The 24,982-nt window shown below is 50.8% G+C and overlaps 1 protein-coding gene across 6 annotated transcripts in view; it reads right to left on the bottom strand.

The window, feature by feature from the left end:
* LOC100074041 (phosphopantothenate--cysteine ligase) overlaps nt 1-21,440 on the bottom strand; it is a 120,032-nt gene extending 98,592 nt beyond the window's left edge. Inside the window, exons 1-3 of one of the 6 annotated variants that reach the window (XM_001505584.6) lie at nt 21,232-21,440; nt 15,823-15,926; nt 6,066-6,639 (exon numbers count right to left, since the gene is read on the bottom strand). In XM_001505584.6, the coding sequence (XP_001505634.2) occupies nt 6,280-6,639; nt 15,823-15,926; nt 21,232-21,253 (486 nt within the window). In that variant the 5' untranslated portion in view covers nt 21,254-21,440 and the 3' untranslated portion in view covers nt 6,066-6,279. Of the gene's footprint in view, nt 1-6,065; nt 6,640-15,822; nt 15,927-17,348; nt 17,370-19,661; nt 20,799-20,847; nt 20,985-21,039; nt 21,059-21,231 lie in introns of those variants that run through there. The other 5 variants (XM_029064893.2, XM_003430984.5, XM_007669765.4 and 2 more) reach the window with 5 other exon arrangements.
* Between the last annotated feature and the right edge of the window lie 3,542 nt (nt 21,441-24,982).

The raw sequence follows: 24,982 nt of genomic DNA, 5'->3' as shown, positions 1-24,982 counted from the left end.
CAGGAGCCTGGCAGCCAGAACAATAATAGTAATAATAATAATAATGTTGGTATTTGTTAAGCGCTTACTATGTGCCGAGCACTGTTCTAAGCGCTGGGGGAGAGGCAGGGTAATGAGGTTGGCCCACGTGAGGCTCACAGTTAATCCCCATTTTACAGATGAGGTCACTGAGGCACAGAGAAGTGAAGTGACTTGCCCACAGTCCCACAGCTGACAAGTGGCAGAGCCGGGATTCGAACTCATGACCTCTGACTCCCAAGCCCGGGCTCTTTCCCCTGAGCCACGCTAATAATAATAATAAATAATGTTGATATTTGTTAAGCGCTTACTAGGCGTCGAGCACTGTTCTGAGCGCTGGGGGAGATACAGGGTCATCAGGCTGTCCCACATGAGGCTCCCAGTCTTCATCCCCATTTGACAGATGAGGTCACTGAGGCACCGAGAAGTGAAGTGACTTGCCCAAAATCCCACAGCTGACAGGTGGCAGAGCCGGGATTAGAACCCATGACCCCTGACTCCTAAACACGGGCTCTTTCCACTGAGCCATGCTGCTTTCTCCCACTTGATGATGTAGATAATGGTACCCTACTGAGAGCTCACCTCCTCCAAGAGGCCTTCCCAGACTGAGCTCCCCTTCTCCCTCTACTCCCTCTGCCACCCCCCCTTTACCTCTCCGCAGCTTAACCCTCTTTTCCCCCCTTTCCCTCTGCTCCTCCCCCTCTCCCTTCCCCTCCCCTCAGCACCGTGCTCGTCCGCTCAACTGTCTATATCTTCATCACCCTATTTATTTTGTTAATGAGATGTACATCACCCTGATTCTATTTATTTGCTATTGTTTTAATGAGATGCTCTTCCCCTCGATTCTATTTATTGCCATCGTTCTCGTCCGTCCGTCTCCCCCGATTAGACCGTAAGCCCGTCAAAGGGCAGGGACCGTCTCTATCTGTTACCCGTTTGTCCATTCCAAGCGCTCAGTACAGTGCTCTGCCCATAGTAAGCGCTCAATAAATACTATTGAATGAATGAATAACTGTGAAGCACTTACTGTACTAAGCACTGTGGTGGATACAAAGCCGATCGGGTTGGCTACAGTCCCTGTCCCACGTGGGCTCACAGGCTCAATCCCCAATTTGCAGATGAGGGAACTGAGGCCCAGAGAAGTGAAGTGACTCGCCCAGGGTCAACCAGCAGACAAGTGGCGGAGCGGGGATTAGAACCCATGACCTTCTGACTCCCAGGCCCGGGCTCTATGCACTGTGCCGTGCTGCTGCTACTTATCTGCCGTGCGACCTCGAGCAAGTCACTTCACTTCTCTGGCCTCAGTTACCTCATGTGTAAAATGGGATGAAGACCGTGAGCCCCACTTGGGACAGGGACTGGGTAACCCGATTTGCTTGTATCTGCCCCAGCATCTACTACACTGCCTGGTACATAGTAAGCACCTAACAAATACCACAATTATTAGAAGCGGCGTGCCTTACTGGCAAGAGCACGGGTTTGGGAGTCAGAGGACGTGGGTTCTAATCCCAGCTCCGCCATTTGCCTGCTGGGTGACCTCGGGCAGGCCACTTCACTTCTCTGTGCCTCAGTTGCCTCATCTCTAAAATGGTGATTAAAGGTTGCGAGCCCCACGTGGGACAACCTGATTAGCTTGGCTCTAGCGGCGTGGCTCAGTGGCAAGAGCCCGGGCTTGGGAGTCAGCGGTCGCGGGTTCTAATCCCGGCTCTGCCGCTTGTCAGCTGTGTGACCTTGAGCAAGTCACTTCACTTCTCTGTGTTTCAATGACCTCATCTGTAAAATGGGGATGAAGAATGTGAGCCCCAGGTGGGGCAACCTGATTACCTTCTATCTACCCCAGTGCTTAGAACAGTGCTTGGCACCTAGTAAGCGCTTAACAAATACCAACATTATTATTGTTACCCCGGCGCTTAGAACACTGCTTGACATATAGTAAGTGTTTAACAAATACCATTTTTATTATTACTGAGATTCTGAGGAGCTGGGTTCTAATCACTCACTCAATCATACTCATTGCATGCTTTCTAATCCCCCCCTCTCCGCCACTGTCTGCTCTATGACCTTGGGCAAGACACGACTTCTCTGCGCCTCAGTTACCTCATCTATAAAGTGGAGATGAAGACTGTGAACCCCATGCGGGATAGGGATGGGAAAGCAGCGTGGCTCAGTGGAAAGAGCCCGGGCTTGGGAGTCAGAGGTCATGGATTCGAATCCCCGATCTGCCACTTGTCAGCAGCTGTGTGACTGTGGGCAAGTCATGGAACTTCTCTGGGCCTCGGTTCCCTCATCTGTAAAATGGGGATTAAGACTGTGAGCCTCGCATGGGACAATCTGATTCCCCTGTCTCTCCCCCGGCGCTTAGAACAGTGCTCTGCACATAGTAAGCGCTTAACAAATACCAACATTATTATTATTATTATTAATAGAGGGCCTGGCACATAGTGAGCGCCTAACAAATACCATAGAAAACCCCATCTGCTTGGGATAACACTTGGACAGAACCAGTCACCCCAGTTGAGGAAGCAGATTGGTCAAGTGGAAAGAGCATGGGCCTGAGAGAGGAGCCGAGTTCTAATCCTGCTATGCCACCAGCCTGCTGTGTGACCTGGGGCAAGTCACTTCCCCGCTCAGGGTCGCACCTGGAGTTTCCATTCCTCTACCAGTCTCGGCTACGGGAGGGAGAGTCAAGCGGAGGCCTGTCCGTTCCATTCCTAGCTTGGGCAGTGGCGAGTGGAAGGAAATCTCCTACAAATCAAAACTCACCCGTGCAGGGCAGCAGCGGCAGGGGAGAGTCGAGGGCGGAGACTCAAATTTAAAGCACGGAAGGAAGCAATGGAAAACCACTTCCATAGTTTTACCAAAGAAACTCAATGGCCACACTACCAGAACGATGGCAGACGGAGGCGGGGCGTTCTGGGAGAGACGCGTCCGTGGCGTCGCTATGGGCCGGAGACGACTCGAGAGCACGAGACAAGAAGACCTCATCTGTAAATTGGGGGTAATAATAGTAATAATTATGGTATTTCTTAAGCACTCATCATGGGTCGTGCACTGTTCTAAGCTCTGGGGTTCACACGAGGCTAATTCGGTTGGACAGTCCCTTCCCCCAATGGGGCTCACAGTCTAAATCCCCATTTTACAGAGGAGGGAACTGAGGCACAGAGAAGTGACTTGCTCAAGGTCACACACCAGGCAAGTGGCAGATCCAGGGTTAGAACCCACGTTCCACATCAAATCCTTCTCCCTCTAATTTAGCCGGTGAACTGTTGTGTGGAAGAGGGAGTGTCCAACCTTATCATTTTGTATCTCAACCAGTGCTTAGAACAGTGCTTGACGTAGTGTTTAATAGCATTTAAATAAAATCCATCAAAGCAAATCCAGGCACAGAAATAAATCAGTCTTGATTAGGACTGACAAAGCGTTTGCTATTCCCTGAAGTGGGCAGACTTGGCCTGTGCCTACCTTTTACGCCCCTCAGGGTGTTGCAAATTGAGCGCTCCGTCCAAGTTTGTAGATGTGTGGTTTTGCCCCCCATTTCCCCTCACCACTCTCTGCAAGGGGAAGATGATGGAAATTGTTCTGTCTCATGGCAAACATTCCCCCTTCTAGACTGTGAGCCCGTTGTTGGGCAGGGATTGTCTCTATCTGTTGCCCAGTTGTACTTTCCAGGCATTTAGTACAGCGCTCTGCCCAGTAAGCGCTCAATAAATACAATTGAATGAATGAATCGAAGCTTTAGAGCCTGGTAAGATTCAGGGACCTGCCCGAACCCCCAACCCATCCCAATGCTCCCATTTTTGGAGCTAGCTGAATCCAAACTGATTTCTAGAATGGGGGCAGGGCCCGTGTTATACTGTACTCTCCCAAGCGCTTAGCATGGTGTTCTGCACACAGTAAGCTCTGAAATACCACTGATTGACTCGAAGCAGGTTTGCCCAGCTTGCATCCAAATCAAGGAGCTCGCTTACACTACTGCGGCACCTCACCCCACCCCTTTTGCCAGGGATCGTGGTGCCCTCCTTCCCAAACGGGCACTGGGACGGGCAACACACTCTTCTTCGAGCTGGACCGGCTCTCAGTGGGGTGTTGTGAGCCACACGCTATCCAGTCCTCTACCAGTCTCGACTACGGGAGGGAAAATCAAGCAGAGGCCCGTCCCTTCCACTCCTAGCTTGGGCAGTGGCTAGCGAGTGGCAGGCCACCTGCTGCAAGTCGAACCACCCCCGTGCAGGGCAGCGGCGGCGCGGGAGTCGAGGGCGGAGATTCAAGTTTATTGCGTGGAAGAAGGCAGTGGGAAACCACTTCCGTAATCTTACCACGAAAAGTCTACGGCTCCACTACCAGAACCATCGCCGATGGAGGTGGGGCGTTCTGGGAGAGGTGGGACCACGGCGACGCCGTGGGTGGGAGACGACTCGACGGCGTAAGACAAGAGCCGGCCGGAGAGGGAGAAAACCAACAGTAAGGAGAGGGAGTTGTATTCTTAGGAGAAAAGGGGCCTAAAGTAACATTTTTACCATCAACTTTATTATTTGAATGGTCACAAGGCACAATCCTCTTTGGCTTTTGCTTTTCGTTTATCTGTTTTTTCCTTCTGTACGAATATTGGATTTGCCTGCTTTCCCATTAGCTCCCCTAAGACAGAGACTGGATCCACTTTCTTTGACTGGCCCCCCCCAAAACCTTGTAAAGTTACCTGTGTTGTGACAAGATGGAGGGGACAGGAGGGAGGTATATCTTAGGTGTTTTCCTCTCTCCCAACATTAATACTCTTAACTGTTGAGGGGGACAAGCCCGCACATTCACCTCTTCTCAGTCTGTCCATCCATGTACCAGTTACTTATGCTTTTTGGGCATAATGAAAAAATTATATATGGGCATTGTGTATCCACACGAATATACATACACATATATATACACACACCTATATATTTATATACACAGCACCCCTCATATGTATCTCTCTCTATTTTTTAATGGTCTTTGTTAAGCACTTACTATGTGCCAGTTACTGTACTAAGTGCCGGGGTAGATACAAGATAAGAAGGTTGGACGCAGCCCCTATCCCACACGGGGTCCCCAAGTCTTAATCCTCATTTTCCAGATGAGGCAACGGAGGCCCGGAGAATGTTGGCGATAGATACATTTCGAACAAATTATTTCTGGAAATAAGGATGAGAACACGTTCTGTGATGTTTCACCCAAGCTGGCACACGCAGGGTGGCATGATGGAAGAGCCGTGGTTCTGAAAGTCAGAGGTTCCGGGTTCAAGTCGGCTCTGACGCCTGTTCCCTGTGTGGCCTTGGGTGGGGCACTTAACCGCCCCATACCTCAGTTTCCCCAATGGTAAAACGGGGATAAGAATACCTGAACCCTACCTCACAGGGGTGCTGTGAGGAGCAAATAACGAATTAATGTGAGGCGTCTGGGTAATAAAAACACAACACAGAAGCACGCAAGCGCTTAGTACCATGCTTGGCACACAGTGAGCGCTCAATAAATACAACTGAATGAACTGAGCCCCACCGTGGGCCGGGGACTGTGTCTGGCTCGATTACCTTACGTCTAGCCCACTGCTTACTTCGATGCCTAGCACCAGAGTAGGCACTTAAAGACCACCACGATAACTCCCATTAGCGTTGAAAAAGAGGCCGAGATGAGACAGGTTAGGCGGGAAAGGCCCCACTCTGTATTAAGTGCTTAGTACAGTGCTCTGCACACAGAAGTGCTCAAACAGTATTATTATGGTGTGAGTCAAGGGCTTACTATGTGTCGACGACCGTTCTAGACGCTGGGGTAGATACAAATTCATCGGGTCGGACGCAGTCCCTGTCCCACATGGGGCTCACAGGTTAAGTAGGAGGGAGAACAGATCGATACCACCGACCGACTGATCATCTCGGCCCCGGATTCGCAAATCTTAAGCCATGGCAGGCTTAGGATAAGTGAGGCTGTGGGAGTCCAGTGAAACAGCAGCTGCTCCCAGAGAGTAGACACTGAGGCATATCCATATTACTGGTAAAAAAAGTTCATGGATAAAGTGGCCCTGGGGTGTAATCATTTTCACTCACATTTTTAATAAGTACCGGACAGTTTTAAAAAGAGCCCCCCACCCCAAAAAAAAAATTCACACCACCTTGCCCATCCTCTACATTTTTCTATACACAGGATTAACTTTTCCCTTTTCAGCAGATCCTCCGTCCTTCGGAAGCCAGAGGAGTCCTTCCGTTTTCGCTCCCTTCTTCCCTTCGAAGTCGTCGGTTAGGTTTTTGACGGCGTACAGGCCGGCTCTCGGCTTGCGTGCCTTTTGTCCATAAAAGCTGTGTGCTGAGACTGCAGGGTGCTCACGATCTTCTCTTCTATTTCGATCCCGTCGTTCAGCTCTTCGTCCGTGAGCGACAGGGGCGTTTCCGAGTCTCTGGTCACCACGACGACGGAGGTTCGCCGCGATTCCAGGACGTTGGCCACCACCACTTGGTGACTGTACGTCTCCAGGGCCTTCCGGGCTCGATCGATCACGATGGTGGGGTCGGTCTCCAGCTTGAAGGAAATGACGAACGCCCCGGGCGCCCAGTCTTTAATCAGAGGAGAGAGCATTTTCGGCACCATCTTCATTGTTATCTGCAGCACGAAATAGTAGTAATAATGAAAATGATTACCGTGGTATTTGTTAAGCTCTTGCGACGCGCCAGGCACTGCACTACAGCGCTGGGGTAAGATGTAAGATAATGGGGTTGGATCCAATCCCTGACCCACACGAGGCTCAATTAATTGTATTTTTTGAGCGCTGTCTGCAGAGCCCCGTCCTAAGCGTCTGGGAGAGCAGGATATAATAGGGTTGGTAGACACATTTCCTGCCCAAAACGAGCTTACAGTCCAGATGGGGAGACAGACATTGATATAAAGAAAAATAAATCACAATGCGTATATAAGTGCTGTGTGCAAATCCAAGTAAATCCAAGCAAGTGCAAATCTAAGCAAATCCAAGTGTGATGCAACAGGGACTGGGAGAAGAGGAAATGAAGGTTTAGTCAGGAAGGCTCGCAGTCTTAATGCCCGTTTTACAAATGAGGAAACTGAGGCCCAGAGAAGTGAAATTACTTCCCCGAGGTCAGAGTAGACAGGAGGCGGAGCCAGGATTAATAATGTTGGTATTTGTTAAGCGCTTACTATGTGCCGAGCACTGTTCTAAGCGCTGGGGTAGACACAGGGGAATCAGGTTGTCCCACGTGGGGCTCACTGTCTTAATTCCCATTTTACAGATGAGGTAACTGAGGCACCGAGAAGTTAAGTGACTTGCCCAAAGTCACCCAGCTGACAAGATTAGAACCCAGGCCCGTGCTCTTGCCAACAGACCACCGCTGCTTCTTCAAAAGTGTCATTCATTCGTATTTCGTTCTCTTATTCAATAGTATTTGAGCGCTTACTATGTGCAGAGCACTGTACTACACGCTTGGGGTGTACAATTTGGCAACAGACAGAGACATCCCTGCCCAATAAGGGGCTCACAGTCCAAACGGGGGAGACAGACAGCAAAGCAAAACAGAAAAAAAAACAAACCAAGCAGTCTAGCGCAGACATCATCAAGATAAATAGAATCATAGAGCTATACACATCATTAACAAAATAAATATAGGGTGATAAAATCATATATACAAATATACACAGTTACTGAGCACTTACTGCGAACAGAGCACTGAACTCTGCACTTGGGAGAGTACGACAAAACAACACTCTAAATGGCGGGAAACTGTCAGCAGAAGCTAAGTAGGGATCCCAAGTTTATCTTCACAGAATAAAGTCCCCGCTCTCTACATATGGGCTTCCCATTTTATCAGTCCCACCAGCTCATTTTCGCTGATTTGCAGGCCAAGCATTTTGCTTCTTGCTCATCTTCAGATCAAGCTACGGGTGGATCCCAAAAAAACTCCCCAGGACCACTCGATTTCTAAGGTTATAAAGCCGGTTCCAAAATTCCTCCTTCAATTTTAATGACTAACATAGTAAAAGTAAATTTTAGCTGGCACAATTGGTAGTTTGCCTACAATACAGATTTATTTTTCTCACTGTTATTGGCTTCGGTTAAGCTCATCAGAGCATCCAAGAGCGTGGCTCATTGGAAAGAGCACAGGCTTGGGAGTCAGAGGTCATGAGTTCAAATCCCCGCTCTGCCACTTGGCAGCTGTGTGACTGTGGGCAAGTTACCTAACTTCTCTGTGCCTCAGCTCCCTCATCTGTAAAATGGGGATGAAGACTGTGAGCCTCACGTGGAACAACCTGATTACCTTGTATCTACCTCAGCGCTTACAACAGTGCTCTGCACATAGTAAGCTCTTAACAAATACCAACATTATTATTATTATAATATCATAAGTTAGGCAACTGAAGTGAAAATATGACCTTTTGGGTGTATGGCTTCTAATGATTCAAACTGGCTTCAGAGCTCTCCATCCCCGTGCCCCCCTCCTACCTCACCCTCCCTTCTCTCTTTCTACCGCCCACCCCGCACGCTCCGTTCCTCTGCCGCTCACCTCCTCACCGTCCCCCGTTCACGCCTATCCCTCCGTCGACCTCTGGCCCACGTCCTCCCGCGGCCCTGGAACGCCCTCCCTCCTCACCTCCGCCAGACTCTCTTCCCCTCTTCAAAGCCCTACTGAGAGCTCACCTCCTCCAGGAGGCCTTCCCAGACTGAGCCCCCCATTTCCCCCTACTCCCCCTCCCCTCCACCCTCTGCTCCTCCCCCTTCCCCTCCCCTCAGCACTGTGCTTATTTGTATATATTATATATATTATTTACTACTTTACTGATTTTCTTAATGAGGTGTATATCTCTATGATTCTATTTATCTTGATGGTGTTGTTTTGTCTTGTTCTGTTTCGCTTTGCCGTCTGTCTCCCCCGTTTAGACTGTGAGCCCGTCACTGGGCAGGGATGGTCTCTATCTGTTGCCGAATTGTCCGATCCAACCGCTTAGTTCAATGCTCCGCACATAGTAGGTGCTCAATAAATACTACTGAATGAATGAATGATTCCTATCAAGGAGAAGTCTCTGAATTTGGCTTCTAAGGACCATCTAAAGTTTTATCATAGTTATTTCTGCTGTAAAGTGGTGGCTGTATCTTGGAAAAAAATTTGTGACATAATAATATTGGCATTTAAAGCTCACTTTGTGCCAAGCATTATAAGAAGTGTGGAAAAGATGACACGATATCAGTAGATCAGAAATAGTCCCAGGCTCACATGAGGTTTGCAGTCAAAGGGTGAAGGGAAACAGGAATCTTGTCCTTTTCTGTGGCGTCTGTTAAATCATTCAATCAGTGGTATTTATTGAGCGTTTATTATAATGATGTTGGTATTTGTTAAGCGCTTACTATGTGCAGAGCACCGTTCTAAGCGCTGGGGGAGATACAGGGTCATCAGGTCGTCCCACGTGAGGCTCACAGTTAATCCCCATTTTACAGATGAGGTAACTGAGGCACCGAGAAGTGAAGTGACTTGCCCCCAGTCACACAGCTGACTAGTGGAAGAGCCGGGAGTCGAACCCATGACCTCTGACTCCCAAGCCCAGACTCTTTCCACTGAGCCATGCTGCTTCCCTAATTCCTTTATTATGTGCGAGGACTGTACTAAGCACTGGGGAAGATACAAGCTAATCAGGTTAGACACCGTCCTGCTCCCTCCTAGGGCTCCCGATCCTAATCCCCATTATAGAGATGAGGTAACTGAGGCACAGAGACATTAAGCGACTCGTCCAAAGTCACACAGCAAATTTTAGGGATGAGGACACGGGCACAGAGAGGTGAAGTGACCCGGTGTAGGTCACGGCAGGCCGGTGAGAGAGCCTGGGGTTAGGACCCAGGTCTCCTGACTCCCAGGCCCATGCTCTTTTCACTAGGCCATGCTGCTTCTCTACATTACGGGGAAAAACTGCATTAGAGAAACCATTGATTCACTGAAAGTTAATGAGCTAAAGGTTGGATAGCGCAGGTTGGGAAATGGGAGCACAGGGCCACGACGGACATCACGCCAACAACCAACTCCTCCTACATCACATCTATTTTCTCCCAACTCTAAGTTCCTCCTATACGCTCTGTAAGTTCCTTGTGGGCGGGGAGCATGACCCAGGCGCTTAGTACAGTGCTCTGCATGCAGTAAGCACTCGACAGATACCAGATCGATTGATTTGTGGATGCTATTCAATCGTATTTATTGAGCGCTTACTGTATATATATACTGTAATTTTCATTACCCTCTTTATTTTGTTAATGAAATGCACATCGCCTCGATTCTATTTAGTCGCCATCGGTTTTTACGAGATGTTCCTCCCCTTGACTCTATTTATTGCCATCGTTCTCGTCTGCCCGTCTCCCCCGATTCGACCGTGAGCCCGTCAAACGGCAGGGACTGTCTCTATCTGTTGCCGACTTCATTCCAAGCGCTTAGTACGGTGCCCTGCACATAGTAAGCGCTCAATAATTACTATTGAATGAATGAATGAATACTGTGTGCAGAGCACCGTACTAAGCATTTGGGAGAGTACAGCAGAACAACAGACACATTCCTGCCCTCAACGAGCTCACAGTCTAGAGGGAGAGACAGATATTAAATGTAAACAGATAAATAATCTTATGCCCACAACAGCCTTGTGTTCTAAGGAGGAACATTCCATAATACTTTCGCTGTTTTTCATTCACTGATTCGTATTTACCGAGCGCTTACTGTGTGCAGAGCACTGTACTGAGCGCTTGGAACGTACACTTCGGCAAGCAGCGTGGGCTAGTGGAAAGAACCCAGGACCGGAATCGAGACAACAGAGGATTAAGGGCAGCTCGGCCTCTTGCCTGCTGGGTGACCTTGAGTAGACCACTTCACTTCTCTGTGCCCCACTTCTTTCATCTGTAAACCGCGGACTGGAAGCTCCTTGTGGGCAGAGAATGTGTCTGTTATATCCCAGTGTCTAGAACAGTGCTTGGCACACAGTAAGCGCTTAAATACCATCATTTAATAATTATAATAATAATTTTGGTATTTGTTAAGCACTCACTACGTGCAGGGCACTGTTCTAAGCTCTGGGGTGGATACAGGGTAATCAGGTTGTCCCACGTGATGCTCACAGTTAATCCCCATTTTCCAGATGAGGGAACTGAGGCCCAGAGAAGTGAAGTGACTTGCCCCCAGTCACACAGCTGACAAGTGGCCGAGCCGGGAGTCGAATCCATGACCTCTGACTCCCAAGCCCAGGCTCTTTCCACTGAGCCACGCTGCTTGCTCAGGGTCATCGGGTGGTGGTGGACGCCCGCTCCTAACGCAAGCTAACGGGGCTCTGACTCCAAACGAGAGGTTGAGGGCCGGGCTGCCCGCTTCGCAATCTGCCACCGCCTTTCGTCTCCCGTGGGTCTGGGCTGGAGCCTGGGCTGCAGATGACGGGATCTGAGGTAACGTGGATGGGAAAAAGGTAGCGGCCCGGATCGATTTTACCAGCTCAGGCAGAGGCTCGTTGGGACCTCTTCTTACTGTACTCTCCCAAGCGCTTAGTACGGTGCTCTGCACACACTGAGTACTCAATAAATACAACTGACTGGCTAAAATGGAGATAACATCCCCCTCTGTAGACTGTGAACCCCTTGTGGGATAGCAAATGGGTCCGATCTGCTAATGCATCTCTACCCCAAGATTTAGTACAGTGCTTGGCACATAGTAAGCTCGATTACTACTGATTGGAGAAGCAGCGTGGCTCAGTGGAAAGAGCATGGGCTTTGGAGTCAGAGGTCATGAGTTCGAATCCCAGCTCTGCCACTTGTCAGCTGGGTGACTGTCGGCAAGTCACTTCACTTCTCTGGGCCTCAGTTACCTCATCTGTAAATTGGGGATTAAGATTGTGAGCCCCACGTGGGACAACCTGATTCCCCCGTGTCTCCCCCAGCGCTTAGAACAGTGCTCTGCACATAGTAAGCGCTTAACAAATACCAACATTATTATTAATAATAATAGTAAGTGTTTAACAAATACCATTATTATTGCTATGTGCTAGGCGCTGTACTAAGCGCCGGGGCAGATCCAAGCAAATCAGGTTGGACACAGTCCCCTGTCTCACGTGGGGCTCACGGTCTCAATCCCCATTTTACAGATGAGGTCACTGAGGCCCAGAGAAGTAAAGTGACTTGTGCAAGGTCACACAGCAGACAAGGGGCGGAGACGGGATTAGAACCCACGACCTCTGACTCCCAGGCGCGCTCTCTATCCACTACACCGTGCCGCCTCTCGCCTATACCGCCACCATTTCATACGACAGATGTTGCAACTTTAATCTCAATTTCTTTACGACTATCTTTTGCATTTGCTAGCAATTCTTCCATCATGCTTATGTAATTTGAAATCAATGAAATTCTGTAAACGTGGCTGCTACATGGGACCATAAGGGCAACAGGCTTTGGTTATTAAGTGCTCAACAAGTCAGAAAATTGTGAGGTCTGACATTACATCCATTCCCAAACTTCGGGGATTACCTACAGAGCTGAAGAGGCTACACCGAGAAAGAGACGACTCTCTTACAATCCTGTCCTCGGTAAAAACGCATAAAAATGAGAGAAGCGGCGTGGCCGAGTGGAGAGCGCGCGGGTCTGGGAGTCAGAAGGTCCTGGGTTCTAATCCCAACTCCTCCACTTGCCTGCTGGGGGGGAGGGACGGACCTTGGGCAAGTCACTTCGCTTCTCTGGGCCTCTGTTCCCTCATCTGTAAAATGAGGATTAAGACTGCGAGTTCCACGTGGGACACGGACTGGTTAGCTCCTATCTACCCTAGTGCTTAACACAATTCCTGATACACAGTAAACGCTTAACAAATGCCACTTTAAAAAAAAAAAAAAAAAAAAGGACATTCTGGTATCTCTCTATGATCAGAGGTCAAAAAGTGCACCCAGGATGTACTCCAATGTTAATTTACAAGAGAACACACATGAGCAGGCTAGAAAAGCAAATCACAACTCCTCTGTGACTCGGTTCCCTCAGCTGTAAAATGGGGATCAAGACTGTGAACCCCATGTGAGACAAGGACTGTGTCCAACCTGATTAGCCTGTATAATAAATAATGATGGCATTTGTTAAATGCTTACTATGTGCAAAGCACTGTTAGCTCCGACCGACCCTGGTGCTTAATACAGTTCCTGACACACAGTAAACGCTTAACAAATGCCACTTGAAAACAAAAAAAAGGGACATTCTGCTATCTCTCTAAGATCAGAAGTCAAATCACTGTTCTCTACCCCAGCGCTTAGTACACAGTGCCTGGCACACAGCAAGCGCTTCAATACCCTTTTTTTAAAAAAGGAGAGAAGGCTACACCAATATTATTTTAAAAGGGTTACCCCTGCCGAAGCGTTCAATAATCCAGCCACCAGCTCCTGTTTCTGGGACCGTTATTAACGAGAAATCTCTCACTAGTCTGTCTCTCGGCCAATTTCAGACCTGGAAATCAACGCTCTGAGGACTCTGTCGAAGGAAAAAAAGCTCGGGCAATGAAGAGCCAGGATGGTTACGGGACATTAAAAGACAATCCTCGCTGCTCCTTTTTGGATCTGTTGCCAAGAAGCAATCCTTAATAATAATAATGATAACGACGGTATTCGTTTAGCGCTTACAGGTACTGAACTAAGCGCTGGGGTGGATACCAGTAAATCGGTTGGACACAGTCCCTATCCCATGTGGGGCTCCCAGTCTGGCCCCCCATTTCACAGGGTTCACAGAAGGGAAGTGGCTTGCCCTAGGTCACACAGCTGACAAGACTACACGCAGTAAAAAGGGAGAGAAACTAGATGTTTGAACAGTTGTCAAATGGAGAATCAGTTGCTTTTAAAATGACTTCATATTCCATTCCTTCCCGTCAAAAAATATTCCAACCTAGAGCGCTCGCCAAATAAGGCTGGGAGAGCTCCGGCGGCTTAACTTTTGTACTTCTCCAACCCTGACTGAAATAAAAAATGGTGACAAAAGCACTTATTGGGAATGACATCAATTTTGTACTTACCAACAGGGCCCTACTGTGGCTATTATTTAGCAAATTTGAGATTTTCACAATCCAACGGTCCCAAATAAGTCAAAGCAGTTCAAGGTTTCATCAGCACCATCGGCAGAACTCTAAGAAACTTGGATAATCAGAATTCTTAGGTCTTGAGATGGAGCTGAAAGACTTCAACCCTGCCAACTAGCCCTAAACAAGATAGGACTGTTGACTATAGTAATGATGGTGCACGTGAAATACTATGTGCCGAGCATCGTACCAAGCCCCGGGGGAGGTAGATACGAGACGATCGGCTCGGACACGGTCCCTGCCCCACTCGGGGGTCGGTCCAATTAGGAAGGGAAGGACTTAATCCCCTTTTCACAGCTGAGGGAGACGGAGGCACCGAGAAGTGACGTGACTTGCCCAAGATCACACAGCAGACAAGCGGCGGAGGTGGGATCAGAATCCCAGGCCCACGCTCTTTTCCGCTGGGCTCCGCTGCTTCTACGGAAAGAGCCCGATTACAGCTTTCTTGATAAGTCGAAAGCTTGCTGAAAAAGGGCTGGCTTTTTAAGAATGTAGGATCCGGGGAGAAATTGCACCTCAGCACCACACCCTTGGCTTTGGAAAGGGGGAGAAGGCATTCAGAAAACCGCTAAGAGTAGCTTTTTTTTGTTCCTGCAAAATTCCCACAGCGATTCCTGGCCATAGTTTTTTGAAATTATAGGAATTTCCCACGATGCGGGTCCCCAGAGGTGCTAATCCCTACTTATATTGTTTTAATGGAATTTGTTAAGTACTTACTGTGTGCCAGGCACGCTATTAGGTTTTGGGACAGATACGAGCTAATCAGCCCTTGTCCCACATGGGGCTGACTGTTTTCATCCCCACTGTACTGATGACATCAACAGGCACGAAAGCTAAGTGACTTGCCCAAGGTCACGCAGCAGCGGCCTCTGGTTATTAAGTGTTCAACAAGCCAGGAAATCATGACGTCTGTCCTCGTTCATTCCCAGCCTGCAGAAACTAGACTGTGAGCCCGTCATTGGGCAGGGATGGTCTCTCTCTGTTGCCGAAATGTCCATTCCAAACACTTAGTACAGTGCTCTGCACATAGTAAGCGCTCAATAAATATGACTGAATGAATATCAGTCACCAGAGCTGAAGAGTCTACACCAAGAAAGCAACAACTCCAGCATTATCCTGTTCTTGGTAAAAGCACACAAGAATGAATGTGTGACCGACTGGATGGAGCACGGGCCTACCCTATTTATTTTGTTAATGAGATTTATATCACCTTGATTCTATTTATTTGCTATTGTTTTAATGAGATGTTCACCCCCTTGATTCTATTTATTGCTATTGTTTTGTCTGTTTCCCCCAATTAAACTGTAAACCCGTCAAAGGGCAGGGCCTGTCTCTGTTACCGATTTGTCCATTCCAAGCGCTTAGTACAGTGCTCTGCACATTGTAAGCGCTCAATAAATACTATTGAATAAATACTATTGAGTGAATGGGAGCCAGAAGGACTGGGTTCTAATCCCGGGTCTGCCACTTGTTTGCTGTGGGACCTTGGGAAAGTCACTTCACTTCTCTACGCTTCAGTTCTCTCATCTGCAAAATGGAGATTGAGACGGTGAGCTCCACGTGGGACACGGACCGTGTCCAACCTGATCAGCTTGTATCCACCCCAGTGCTCAGAACAGTGCCTGACTTATAATGAGGGCCTAAAGAGACCAAAAAGAAAAAAAATGAAAACAAAAGGCTAAATGTGGAATGAGGATGCGGCACGGAGGGAGGTCTTTACCTGTAGAGGCCCCGCCGAGGACTGGATCTTGTGTTGCGGCATTTCAGACGCAGGAACGTAGAAATCGGACACCGCCGCTGCCAGATAAAACATCGCCGAGGAGCCTGCAGAGAGAAGCACAGGGAGTCGCACACAAGCCCAGAGCAGGGCAAACTCTGCCTGCCGCTATCAAGGGGACTTCTTGAATGCTTACTATGTGCAGAACACTGTACTGAGTGCTTGAGATTGTCTACTAGTTATTATTGATAATAATAATAATAATAATGCTATTAAACACTTACTATGTGTCCAACACTGTTCTGAGCACCGCGGTAGCCATAGTTAATCCATTTCCTCACCTCCCTTCTGTCGCCCTGACTTCCTTCCTTTGCTCTTCCCCCTCCCAGCCCCACACCACTTATGTACATATCTGTAATTTTATTTACTTCTATTACTGTCTCCCCCACTCTAGACTGTGAGCCCATTGCACTCTTCCAAGCACTTAGTACAGGGCTCTGCACACAGCAAGCGCTCAGTAAATACAACTGAATGAATCGGGTTGGACAAAGTCCACTACCCACCAGGGACTCATTCTTCATCCCATTTTACAGATGAGGTATCTGGGGCCCAGAGAAGTTAATTCATTCAATACTTTTTATTGAGCGCTCACTATGTGCAGAGCACTGTACTAAGCGCTTGGAACGTACCATTCGGCAACAGATAGAGACCATCCCTGCCCACTGACGGGCTCACAGTCTAAATGGGGGAGACCGATGGCAAAGCGAAACAGAACAAAACAAAAACAAGCCAATATCATCCAGATAAATAGAATCAAGGGGATGGACACCTCATTAACAAAACAAATGGGCTAAAAAGTAATATATACAAATGAGCACAGTGATGAGGGGAAAGGGGAGGAGCAGAGGGAGGGGGGGAGAAGGAGCAGAGAGAAATGGGGGGCTCATTCTGGGAAGGCGTCCTGGAGGAGGTGAGCTCTCAGTAGGGCTTTGAAGAGGGGAAGATAGTTTGGCGGAGGTGAGGAGGGAGGGCATTCCAAGATAGCGGGAGGACGTGGGCCAGGGGTCGACGGCGGGACAGGCGAGAACGGGGGACGGCGAGGAGGTGGGCGGCAGCGGAGCGGAGCGTGCGGGGTGGGCGGTAGAAAGAGAGAAGGGAGGACAGGTAGGAGGGGGCGAGGGGATGGAGAGCCTCTGAAGCCAAGATTGAGGAGTTTTTGTTTTGTGCAGAGATTGATAGGCAACCACTGGAGGTGTTTGAGGGGAGTGACGTGCCCAGAGCGTCTCCCTCCCACTATAGTCTGTGTCCACCCTTATTTTATATCTACCCCAGGCATTAGTACAGTGCTTGGCACATGGAAGTGCTTAATAAGTAGTAGTAGAAAGAGTAATAATAGTTTCACGTTTGCTTCAGATTCAGAAACCTAAATGATCACTTCCAGGCCCTCTATGTTTTCCACCCGGTTTCCAGTTTTTGATTGTCTTCACGTGAAGCAGAGAAGGCGTCAGAGGGCACTGAGAAGAGGGTACCTGGAGAGGACGGAGGAGGTGGTGGTTGGGGGCAGCACTTGGAAGAGAGAAGAAAAAAAATAATAATTGTGGCATCTAAGTGCTATGTGCCAGGCACCGTACTAAGCGCTGGGATAGATACAAAGCAAATCAGGTTGGACACTGTCCCCTGTCCCACAGTCTCAATCCCCATTTTCCAGCTGAGGCAACTGAGGCCCAGAGAATTGAAGTGATTTGCCCAAGGTCACACAGCAGCCAAGAGGCAGAGCTGGGATGAGAACCCCCGACCTTCTGACTCCCAGGTCCGTGTTCTGTCCCCTATGTCCTGCTGCTTTTCAATTGACCGGGGAGTTGCCCTAGAGGGGGGTAGGTGAGCTGGGCCGTGGGGGGAGAGGGGTGGCAGCCAATTCCACTGCATTGGAACTACAGGCACTGAGAGAAGCAGCGTGGCTCAGTGGAAAGAGCCCGGGCTTGGGAGTCAGAGGTCGTGGGCTCGAATCTCCCCTCTGTCAGCTTGGTGACTGTGGGCAAGGCACTTCACTTCTCTGGGCCTCAGTGACCTCATCTGTAAAATGGGGATTAAGACTGTGAGCCTCACGTGGGACAACCTGCTGACCCTGTATCTACCCCAGTGCTTAGAACAGTGCTCTGCACATAGTAAACACTTAACAAATACCAACATTATTATTATTATTATTAATAAATATAACTGATGGGAGCTTGTTGTGTACGGGGAAGGTTTCCACTGTACTGTAAGCGCTTAGTCCAGTGCTGTGCACACAGTAAGCGCTCACTAAATGATTGACGGATGCTCACGATGCACAGAGAATGTGTCTGTTTTACTGTCCTGTATTCTCCCAAGCGCCTAGTCCAGTGTTGGGCACAGAGTTAGCGCTCACTAAATACGACTGACAGCCCGGGATCCTGCAAGCTTGGGGGGGGGGGGGGCTTCCTTTCTAGCCCGGCACAGTGGATAGAGCCCGGGCCTGCCAGTCAGGTCATGGGTTCTAATCCCCACTCTGCCACTCATCTGGGTGACCTTGGGCAAGTCACTTCACTTCTCTGGGCCTTAGTTACCTCATCTGTAAAATGGGGATCGAGACTGTGAGCCCCACATGAGAAAAAGGACCGTGTCCAACCTGATTTGCTTTATCTGCCCCAGCGCTTAGAACAGTGCCTGGCACAAAAAAAGTGCTTACCAAATATCACAGTTATTATTATTCTCTCGGCCTCAGCGACCTCATCCGTAAAATGGGGATTAAGTCGGTGGCCCCCATGGGGGAGAACTGCGTCCAACCTAACTATCCTATACCTTCCTCAGCTTAGAACCGTGCTTGGCTCACAGTGCTTAAACAATAGTAATGATGGTGGTAATAATAATAATGTTGGTATTTGTTAAGCGCTTACTATGTGCAGAGCACTGTTCTAAGCGCTGGGGTAGAGACAAGGTCATCAGGTTGTCCCACGTGAGGCTCACAGTTAATCCCCATTTTACAGATGAGGGAACTGAGGCCCAGAGAAGTGAAGCGACTTGCCCACAGTGGACAAGCGGCAGAGCGGGGATTCGAACCCATGACCTCTGACTCCCAAGCCCGTGCTCTTTCCACAGAGCCACGCTGCTTCTCTATTTAAGGGCTTACGCTATGCCAGGCACCGTACTGAGCGCTGGGGTGGATGCAAGCCAATCGGGCTGGACACAGTCCCCTGTTCCATGTGGGGCTCGCAGCCTCAATCCTCAAATATGAATTTTAGATGAGGAAACTGAGGCCCAGACCTAAGTGACTTAATAATAACGATGACGATGGCACTGGCTCAGCGCTTACTATGCGTCTGGCACGGTTAATAATAATGTTGGTATTTGTATTTGTTAAGCGCTTACTATGTGCAGAGCACTGTTCTAAGCGCTGGGGTAGACACAGGGGAATCAGGTTGTCCCACGTGGGGCTCACAGTCTTCATCCTCGTTTTACAGATGAGGTAACTGAGGCCCAGAGAAGTTAGTGACTTGGCCACAGTCACCCAGCTGACAGGTGGCAGAGCTGGGATTCGAACTCATGAGCTCTGACTCCAAAGCCCGGGCTCTTCCCACTGAGCCACGCTGCTTCTCTACTTCTAAGCGCTAGAGTCAACGCAAGGTCATCGGGCGGTCCCACGTGGGGCTCGCAGTCGTTGACGGTGGAGGAGACCCAGAGAAGTGACCGGCTTCGGCTCACACGGGAGACGAGCGGCGGGGCCGGGATCGGAACCCAAGCCCGGGCTCCGGCCCCAGACGACCGGGCAGCCGAGCGTCTGGGGGGCCCGGGCTGCGTCCCGCGGGGCGTCCCCGGGCACGCACCGAGCGGGCTGAGCGCCCGGGCGGCGGCTCGCAGCAGGTAGAGGTAGTCGGCCAGCGTGGTGAACTCCACCGCCAGGAAGGTGCCGGCGGCCAACGCCTCCTGGTAGCGCCGCAGGGCGGTGGCCAAGCCCGGCAGCGCCGACATCGACGCCTCCAGACGCAGCATCGGCCCCGGGCCCTGGGGCCTGCGGGATGAGGTCTGGGGACTGGACGGGGCCGGGTGGGAGGAGGCCTCATGACAGGACTGAGGGGATGAGGCCTGAGGCTGGGACAAGGCCTGAGCAGGGGACAAGGCCTGAGGACTGGACAAGGCCTGAGCAGAGGACAAGGCTTGAGGATTAGGCAAGGCTTGAGGATTAGACAAGGCCTGAGGACTGGACAAGGCCTGTGCAGAGGCCTGAGGACTGGCCAAGGCCTGAGCAGGGGACAAGGCCTGAGGACTGGCCAAGGCCTGAGCAGGGGACAAGGCCTGAGCAGGGGACAAGGCCTGAGGACTGGCCAAGGCCTGAGCAGGGGACAAGGCCTGAGGACTGGCCAAGGGCCGCGGCGAGTCCCGAGCCCCGGCCCGATCAACGTCCCGCGAAGCGTGTTGGTCCCGAGGGTCGGGGTCGACGAGCCTCAGCGCGGGCAGCCAGGCCTGCGGCGGGAAGCGGTGGGCGAAGGGGAAGGCGGAGCGGGCGCGGTGGAGGAAGAGGACGGCGTAGCCGGCCGCCAGGAAGGCCTCGGCCGAGGCGGCGCCGCGCCGCCCGCTGCTGAAGTTGTCCAGGAAGCGCACGGGCCGCGCCTCCAGCGGCACCTTCGTCCCGCCCGACGTGACCAGCACCAGCCGCCGGCCCTGCCCGCCCAGCCGCTCGGCGAAGCCCGCCATGAGCCCGGCCCAGTGCGCCAACCCCGCCGGCTCCGGCAGCTCCGACCCCAACCCCGCGCCCGCCATCGCGCCGCCTCGCTGGCGCCCTACTGCGCAGGCGCACACATCGGCCCGCGCCGCCGCCGCCGCCGCCGCCGAGGGAAAGGCCGGCTCGCCGTCGCCCAACTGCGCAGGCGCAGAAAGGAGGCCGGGGAGCCGCCTCACCATCGCCCAACGGCGCAGGCGCCGAAAGGAGACCGGCGAGCCGCCTCACCATCGCCCAACGGCGCAGGCGCCGAAAGGAGACCGGGGAGCCGCGAAGTCAAAAGGCCGGCTCACCATCGCCCAACTGCGCAGGCGCCGAAAGGAGGCCGGGGAGCCGCGAAGTGAAACCCCGGCTCACTGTGGCCCAACTGCGCAGGCGCCGAAAGCGGGCCGGGGAGCCGCGAAGTGAAAGGCCGGCTCACCATCGCCCAACTGCGCAGGCGCCGAAAGCGGGTCGGGGAGCCGCGAAGTGAAAGGCCGGCTCACCATCGCCCAACTGCGCAGGCGCCGAAAGCTGTCCGGGGAGCCGAGAAGTGAAAGGCCGGCTCACTATCACCTAACTGCGCAGGCGCAGAAAGCGGGCCGGGGAGCCGCGAAGTGAAACCCCGGCTCACTATCACCCAACTGCGCAGGCGCGGAAAGCGGGCCGTGGAGCCCTGAAGGGAAACATTGGCTCACCATCGCCCAGCTGCGCAGACATAGAGATCAGGTCGTGGAGCCGCGAAGTTTAAGGCCGGCTCACCATCGCCCAACTGCGCAGGCGCAGAGATCGGGCCGCGCCGACGCCAAGTGAAAGGCCGGCTCACCACCGCCCTACTGCGCAGGCGCCGAAAGGAGGCCGGGTGAGCCGCGAAGGTAAACGCCGACTCAACTGCGCAGGCGCAGAAAGGAGGCCGGGGAGCCGCGAAGTGAAAGGCCGGCTCACCATCGCCCAACTGCGCAGGCGCAGAGATCGGGACGCGCCGTCGTGAACTGAAAGGCCGGCTCACCATCGCCCAACTGCGCAGGCGCAGAAAGGAGGCGGGGGAGCCGCGAAGGGAAAGGCCGGCTCACCATCGCCCCACTGCGCAGGCGCGAAGAGAATTGCCGAGTCACTATCGCTCAAGTGCGCAGGCGCGAAGAGCCTTCCTCCTCAGATTCCCCAGGAGGGGCTCATAGTGTTGTCAAGTAGATAATCAATCCGTCCTATTTATTGAGCGTTTCATGTGTACAGAGCATTCACTCATTCAATCAATCATATTTGAGTGCTTACTGTTTGCAAAGCACTGTACTAAGCGCTGGGGAGAGCATAATCCAACAAAAGACAAATTCCCTGCCCCTAACGAACTTGCAATAAATGCACTCATTCCTTCCGTCGTATTTTTTGAGAGCTTACTGTGTGCAGAGCACTGTACTAAGCGCTTGGAAAGTACAGTTCAGCAATACAGAGAGCCCCTGCCCACAGCTGGCTTACAGTCTGGAAGGGGGGAGACAGACATCAAAACAAGTCAACAGGCATCAACAGCATCAATATAAACAGAATTAGCTGTGTATGCACATCAAAAGTAGATAGACATCAATGTAAATAAATAGAATTCTAGATAGGCACACATATATATACATATTCACAAGTGCTGTGGGGCGGGGAGGCGGGGAGAGCAAAGGGAGCAAGTGGGGGTGATGCGGAAGGGAGGGGGAGCTGAGGAAAATTGGGGCTTAGCTGGGAAGGCCTCTTGGAGGAGGTGAGCCTTCAGTAGGGCTTTGAAGGGGGGAAGTGTGAATGTTCACAGTCTAGAGGGGAAGAGAGACATTAATAGGAATAAATAAATGACAGATCTGGATACAAGTGCTGTGGGGCTGGGCGGGCCGATGAATAAAGGGAGCAAGTTAGAGCGACGCAGAAGGGAGTGCTCCTGTCTCTCCCCACTTCAGTCTATACTTCACTCCACTGCCCGGATGATCTTTCTACAGAAATAATAATAATGTTGGTATTTGTTAAGCGCTTACTATGTGCAGAGCACTGTTCTAAGCACTGGGGTAGACACGGGAATCAGGTTGTCCCACGTGGGGCTCACAGTCTTAATCCCCATTTTACAGATGAGGTGACTGAGGCCCAGAGAAGTGAAGTGACTTGCCCACAGTCACCCAGCTGACAAGTGGCAGAGCCGGGATTCGAACTCATGACCTCTGACTCCAAAGCCCATGCTCTTTCCACTGAGCCACGCTGCTTCTCACACTCAGTGTAGCTTAGTGGCAAACCTCCCCCCCCACCCCGCTTGGGAGTCAGAGGTGATGGGTTCGAATCCCAGCTCTGCCACCTGTCAGCTGTGTGACTGTGGGCAAGTCACTTCACTCCTCTGGGCCTCAGTTCCCTCATCTGTAAAGTGGAGATGAAGACTGTGAGCCTCACGTGGGGCAATCTGATGACCCTGTATCTCCCCCAGCGCTTAGAACAGTGTTCTGCACATAGTAAGCACTTAACAAATACCAACATTATTATTATGTCAACCCCTCCCTCAAAAGTCTCCAGTGGTTGCCTATCCACCTCCTTCTCAAACAAAAACTCCTCCCTCTTGGCTTCAAAGCTCTCCATCCCCTTGCCCCCTTCTGCATTGTACTTTCCAAGCGTTTAGTACAGTGCTCTGCACACAGTAAGTGCTCAGTTAATACGTTTGAATGAATGATGAATGAGTGACTTTCCCAGGGTCACACAGCAGACAGACATGGGATTAGAACCCGTGACCTTCTGACTCCCAGGCCCTTGCTATAACCACTACGCCGTGCCGCTTCTCTGAATGAATGAATGAATTGCAGGGAATATGTCTATTTATTATCGTACTGTACTCTCCCAAGTGCTTAGTACAGTGATGTGTATAAAGCAGAGTGGCGTAGTGGAAAGAGCCCGGGCTTGAGAGTCAGAGGTCGTGGGTTCTAATCCTACCTCTGCCACCTATCAGCTCTGTGACTTTGGACAAGTCACTTAACTCCTCTGTGCCTCAGTTCCCTCATCTGTAAAATGGGGATGAAGACTGGGAGCCCTACGGGGGACAACCTGATGACCTTGTATCTACCCCCAGCGCTTCGAACAGAGCTTGGCACATAGTAGGCGCTTAACCAATACCAGCATTATTATCTATAATTCCGTTTATCTATATTGATGACTTTAATGCCTCTTTACTCATTTTGCTGTAATAATAATAAATAATAAGCGCTTAACCAATACCAGCATTATTATTATTTATCTATAATTCCGTTTATTTATATAGATGACATTAATGCCTCTTTACTCGTTTTGATGTAATAATAATAGTGTTGGTATTTGTTAAGCACTTACTATGTGCAGAGCACTGTTGTAAGCGCTGGGGGAGACACAGGGTCATCGGGTTGTCCCATGTGGGGTGTAGCGTGGCTCAGTGGAAAGAGCCTGGGCTTGGGAGTCAGAGGTCATGGGTTCGACTCTTGGATCTGCCACTTGTCAGCTGTGTGACTGTGGGCAAGTCACTTCACTTCTCTGGGCCTCAGTTCCCTCATCTGTAAAATGGGGATTAACTGTGAGCCTCACTTGGGACAACCTGATGACCCTGTATCTACCCCAGTGCTTAGAACAGTGCTCTGCACATAGTAAGCGCTTAACAAATACCAACATTATTATTCATCCCCCATTTTACAGGTGAGGGACCTGAGGCCCAGAGAACAACAAGAATAACAGTGTTGGTATTTGTTAAGCGCTTACTGTGTGCAGAGCACTGTTCTAAGCGCTGGGGGAGATACAGGGTCATCAGGTCGTCCCACGTGAGGCTCACCATCTAAATGCCCATTTTACAGATGAGGTAACTGAGGCACAGAGAAGTGAAGTGACTTGCCCACAGTCACACAGCTGACAAGTGGTGTCTGTCTCCCCCCTTCTATCGTCTCTGTTGCCGAATGGTACTTTCCAAGCGCTTAGTACAGTGCTCCGCCCACAGTAAGCGCTCAATAAATATGATGGAACGAATGAATGTGGCTCAGTGGAAAGAGCACAGGCTTTGGAGTCAGAGGTCATGAGTTCATTCATTCAATAGTATTTATTGAGCGCTTACTATGTGCAGAGCACTGTACTAAGCGCTTGGAATGAACAAGTCGGCAACAGATAGAGACGGTCCCTGCCATTTGACGGGCTTAGTCTCCCAGCTCTGCCCCTTGTCATCTGTATGACTGTGGGCAAGTCACTTCACTTCTCTGTGCCTCAGTTCCCTCATCTGGAAAATGGGGATGAAGACCGTGAGCCCCACGTGGGACAACCTGATTCCCCTGTGTCTACCCCAGCGCTTAGAACAGTGCTCTGCACACAGTAAGCGTTTAACAAATACCAGTATCATCGTGGCTCAGTGAAAAGAGCCCGGGCTTAGGAGTCAGAGGTCATGGGTTCGAATCCCGGCTCGGCCACTTGTCAGCTGGGTGACTGTGGGCC

This window comes from Ornithorhynchus anatinus, chromosome 5, assembly GCF_004115215.2.
Source record: "Ornithorhynchus anatinus isolate Pmale09 chromosome 5, mOrnAna1.pri.v4, whole genome shotgun sequence".
Taxonomy (NCBI): Eukaryota; Metazoa; Chordata; class Mammalia; order Monotremata; family Ornithorhynchidae; genus Ornithorhynchus; species Ornithorhynchus anatinus.
This window is presented reverse-complemented; position numbering and strand designations above follow the sequence as displayed.